General features: G+C 50.1%; 1 protein-coding gene across 1 annotated transcript in view; it reads right to left on the reverse strand.

The window, feature by feature from the left end:
* LOC109481654 overlaps nucleotides 1–4,802 on the reverse strand; it is a 6,309-nt gene extending 1,507 nt beyond the window's left edge. The window contains exons 1-8 of the mRNA XM_019784233.1: nucleotides 4,796–4,802; nucleotides 4,202–4,328; nucleotides 3,662–3,834; nucleotides 2,859–2,984; nucleotides 2,558–2,690; nucleotides 1,464–1,768; nucleotides 1,015–1,229; nucleotides 319–502 (exon numbers count right to left, since the gene is read on the reverse strand). Coding sequence (XP_019639792.1) covers nucleotides 319–502; nucleotides 1,015–1,229; nucleotides 1,464–1,768; nucleotides 2,558–2,690; nucleotides 2,859–2,984; nucleotides 3,662–3,834; nucleotides 4,202–4,328; nucleotides 4,796–4,802 — 1,270 coding nt within the window. The remainder of the gene's footprint in view (nucleotides 1–318; nucleotides 503–1,014; nucleotides 1,230–1,463; nucleotides 1,769–2,557; nucleotides 2,691–2,858; nucleotides 2,985–3,661; nucleotides 3,835–4,201; nucleotides 4,329–4,795) is intronic.
* Between the last annotated feature and the right edge of the window lie 80 nt (nucleotides 4,803–4,882).

Consider the following 4,882-nt stretch of genomic DNA (forward strand, 5'->3'; position numbering starts at 1 on the left):
AAAAATGTTAGAATAAATGAATTTAAAAAAAGGTAACATTTGCAAAGCAAATGCATAATCATGTTAATCTTCGCACATGGTCTGCTATGTTAATTCTTACTTAAATACATTGATATATATGGTCAGACAGGAGACTAAATCCTTCCTACAATAAGATTGCAACATTATGTCACCCAACACCAGTTACCATGGTGACAGACGTTAACAAATCAGGTCATTGGCCAGGTCAGATGTCAGTGTCTGGAACGGAAGAAGAAGAGAAAACGTAGCAAAAATGACGTTTTTTAAAGTTTTCCTACGGTAATTAAAAAAACATACCGTTTTGACAGACGAAGAACTTCTTGGTGTTGCAGTAATCGTTTTTCCACTGGAAGCTGTTGGTGGCGTCCATCTGCACGCAGGTCTGGCCGCTGGACGGGGGGTCGGGTTCGGAGGGCGCCCAGTTCCGGTAGGAGCACCCGGACAGGGCCGTGCCGTCAGCCCACTTCCAACCGGAGCTACCCTGAAGCGGGAAAACATACAACGCATCAGTACACTACAAACTAGGGCCGCCCTGAAAGGGAAAACAAACAACGCATCCGTACACAATTTCCAGTCTCTGACTCCTCTCCATGCAGAGGTTCTCTCTCTCTCTCTCTCCATCTCTCTCTCTCTCACATACTCTCTCACTCACTCACTCACTCACTCACTCACTCACTCACTCACTCAATCACTCAATCACTCAATCACTCACTCACTCACTCACTCACTCACTCACTCACTCACTCACTCACTCACTCACTCTCTCTCTCTCTCTCAATTTACCCAGTGTTGGCCTCAACGCTTAGCCCTTTTCGTCTGGTCTCCACCAGACTCCTTTGCAGGCTGTATAAATAGTAGAAATCAGCTAAGGGGGAGTTGGCCGGCCATAGAGGGTCCAGCTTGCGTGCTCTGTGCAGGCAAGAACATTAAATTTATATTTATACAGCCTGCAAAGGGGTGGAGACTAATTTTCGTCACTCTGTATCCTCTTACCGTGGTGTCCTGAAGTCCGATCCAGAAGTTCTCGTTCGGGTTGCTGTACTTGCGGATGGTCTGCACGACGTAGTCATGGACCATAGTGCTCTTGATGTCCGCCAGGTGTCCCTCCCGACGCTTGCAGTACGCCCGGGCCTCCTCCGCCGTCAGGGCCATCCCCACCACCAGGAAGTGGGTGTTGGTGGCGTCTTCCTGCACCGGCCCTTCCACCACTGTGTGGAGTAGAACATGGAGTAAAGAAACTTTTTTTTTACACAACCAAGTCTTTTAGTGGTTTCGATGACCGTCTGTCACCTTCACCAGGGCAATTCTGACTGGTTCACATTGCACTGCAGATCAGGTGTCGCTGCTACAGATGCTTTCTTAAATGTACAATGTTAACATATCTACACAAAATGGCCTGGGCTGTAATTACTGGTAAAACAAACCCAACACAACACAACAGCACGTACCCGGGATGGTGTAGAACTGGAGTTCCACCAGCCACGGCTGCCAGCCTTGCGGGGTCCTGGTGGCCGTGAAGCGCCAGTAGCGGCCCGTTCCGGAGAAGCCACCGAACAGCTGCGGTTGGTTCGTCCCTGGCCTGACGCCCGTGGTGGAGTACACCGGCTTCCAAGTCACCTTGTCGTCAGACGCCTCCAGCTTGAAGGCCGTGACGTCGTGCGTGGTGTCCCCGTAGTTGGTGATCTGGATCGCGGCCAGGGTGAAGACCTTCTGGAAGTCGAAGATGATCCACCAGTTGTTGTAGTTCCTGTGGAGAGGGGGGGGGGGGAGGTGCATGATAACAGAAGACAATGCGGTGTATGTGTGGGGTCTGGTCTTATAGAAGGAATTATGCCAGACATGTACGTGGGTGCGGGGGCCTCTACTAGGCTTCGGGAGGCCGCTGGAAATAGTAGAATTCTATCTCTCAAATTGAGAGATAGAATTTACTATGTTGGGGTTTACCCCCCAGGTATCATTGAAAAACGCCGACTAGGCGATATGTATCACCTGGATAAATAAATGAAATGAATGAAAATGAATGTCAAGGGAGTTGGTCTGCTGGAGAGAAGAGTTTGCCGCTCCCGACTCCCGAAGCCTGGTAGAGGCTAGTAGATGTTAAGAAGAGCTTGTGCGGATCCGGAGAGTAGCGAAAGAGAACCGGCAATGGGGAGGATGGGGTGTGCCCGTCGTGTGGCCGAGACCGAGAGATGTCATACTTTAATATGGCGAGGCACCAGAGGGCTAACCTCTACCAGGCTTTGGGAGGCGGCTGGGCTGGAAAGAGTAGAAATCGGCCAAATAGAGAGATAACATGCCAGGGGATTTTGGCTGCTGGGGAGCTAGAACAGTTTGCCGCTCTCCGAATAGCTTACTTCGGAGAGCGGCAAACAAAATCCCCTGGAATGTTATCTCTCTGGCCGATTTCTACTCATACCAGCCGCCTCCCGAAGCCTCGTAGAGGCTACCAGAGGGCCTGCCGCCGAGTGTGGGACCCCGGAGGTGTGTCTTGCCCCTGACGGGGGGCTAACAGACCAAAACGGAATAAAAAATATACCTTTGGAGACCCTGCGGGTTCCAGAACGTCCCCCGGTTGCCGTCCACGGCGTTCTCAGGCCCGTTGGTCGGCGTGTTTCCCACCCCGCTGATCCCGGCGGTCGGCACGCTCACGGCCTCGTACTTCGGCTTCCCTATTCAAAGAGAAGAGACAACATTGAACTTTCCTCAAAGGGTAAAGAATGGATTGGATTCCGACGAGGCAAGGCTCTCAGCTCCTCCGGGCCGTCCTCATAATAACACAAGGTAATTGTCTAAAGGTTGGCTCTTATATATACGTGACAGCAGCTTTTCGTCCTTACCTTCGATGCCGCAGAACTGGACTCCGACGAGCCATGGTTGCCATCCCTGCGCGGTCCGGGTGGCCGTGAAGCGCCAAAAACGGCCGCTCCCGTAGAACCCCATGAAAGGCTGAGGCGTCTTCACACCTGAGAGGTCAAACCCAACAAAATTAGTACCACGTATGTTGAAGAATGTTTGTGTTTAAAGTAAAAACTTTCGATCCAACACAAAAATTCTCTCACCTAGAGCTTTCGACCTGTCACTCTGGTCTTCCTCAGTAGACTGAGCCAGTGAGACTTGTCACGTCTACTGACTGAGCTAAAGACCACAGTGACTGGTTAAAGGCTCTAGGTGAGAGAATGTGTTTGGGTTGGATCGAAAGTTTCAACTTTAAACATGTAACTACCAACACAGTCAGATGAACTTTCACATAGTACCACGTAGACTCTCATATCATTGTATCGTCTTTGTCATGCATGTTGTCTGTGTTTGCAATAAGCCCTCGGGCATGTATTTGCAGGATGGATGGATGGATGGATGGATGGATGAAGAATGGATGGATGGATGGATGAATGAATGAATGGATGGATGGATGGATGGATGGATGCCTGAATGGATAGATGGATAGATGGATGGATGGATGGATGGATGGATGGATGGATGGATGGATGGATGGATGGATGGAAGGATGGATGGATGGATGGAGGGATGGAAGGATAGATGGATGGGTGAATGAATGGATGGATGGATGGATGGATGGATGGACGGATGGATGGAATAATTGATGGATGGGTGGATGGATGTAATTGGAATAAACTTTCACCTGCGCGCACGCTGCCGGTGGAGAACACCTGTGTCCAGGTGGACTTGTCGTCGGACGTCTCCAGCTTGAAGGCGGTGACGTCGTGCGTGGTGTCGCCGTAGTTGCGGATCTTGACTGCGGAGAAGGTGTATGCTTTCTGCATGTCGAAGTCGATGCGCCAGTTGTTGTAGTTCCTGTGTTACACGAGGTAAGATTTAGACGTTAGCACCCCACTTATTTTTTTTTTCTTTCATTTGAGGTAACCGCCTTCATCAAGATGAAGATTCTGCTGCCTTTTGTGGCTAGTACGAGATGGGGTTCACCAGGCCTCCATCCGGGTGATTTGTAGTGAATCACCGGGCCAACTTCCAGACAGTATTAGTTGTTGTACCATCGCACACCGGGGCATGCCCCTACTCTTTTTTGAAAGGTGTGGTGGGTTCTTTATCGTGCGTGTGGCTCTCACCAAACACGGGACCTCCATTTAACGTCCTATCCGATGGACGTCCCCAACCGAGGCTAGGTACTCATTAGGGTTAGGGTAATGTAACGTAACCGTACCTGGGCAGTTTCTGCGGGTTCCAGATGGCGCTCCCGGCGACCAGCACGTTCGCCGGTCCGTAGCCCGGGGCGGTGTAACCCACGCCCGTCACCGCGCCCGCAGGCAGCTGCAGGTCCAGGCAGGAACCTGGAAATAAAGAGAAGCGTGAATGACAATGAATCGTGTTTAAAGTCAAAACTTTTGTTGCAACACAAAAGAAGTTCTGTCAGAGCTTTCCACCAGTCACTCAGATTTTCCTCAGTAGACTGACCCAGTGAGTCTTGTCACGTGGCTTCTTTCAAGTGTGAGATGAACACTGGGTCAAATGTATCTGGTGGACGATGTCGGCCCCCGTCGCGGTTGAGTAAATGGTGGTGGGCCCTGAGCCTACTGAGGAAGACCAGAGTGACTGGTCGAAAGCTCTAGGTGAGAGAACTGTTTGTGCTGGACCAAAAGTTTTACCTTTAAACATGTAACTACCAACACAGATGGACTTTCATGACAATGAATCTTTTTTTCATATTCACATATTCATGCCTAGAACTGCGCACACAAATGTTTGTCTAATTATCAAGTTTACATTCCTGTTTTTTTCGCCATGTAAGCATAGATACCTGGCATAGGTAATGATTAAAGGTAGGTTTACCTGTTTAGACGTCCTTACCTTCAGCAATACAGGCGTTCTCCTCTCCGGGACCTGG

Source organism: Branchiostoma belcheri, unplaced genomic scaffold, assembly GCF_001625305.1.
Source record: "Branchiostoma belcheri isolate BF01 breed outbred unplaced genomic scaffold, Haploidv18h27 scaffold57, whole genome shotgun sequence".
Classification (NCBI taxonomy): Eukaryota; Metazoa; Chordata; class Leptocardii; order Amphioxiformes; family Branchiostomatidae; genus Branchiostoma; species Branchiostoma belcheri.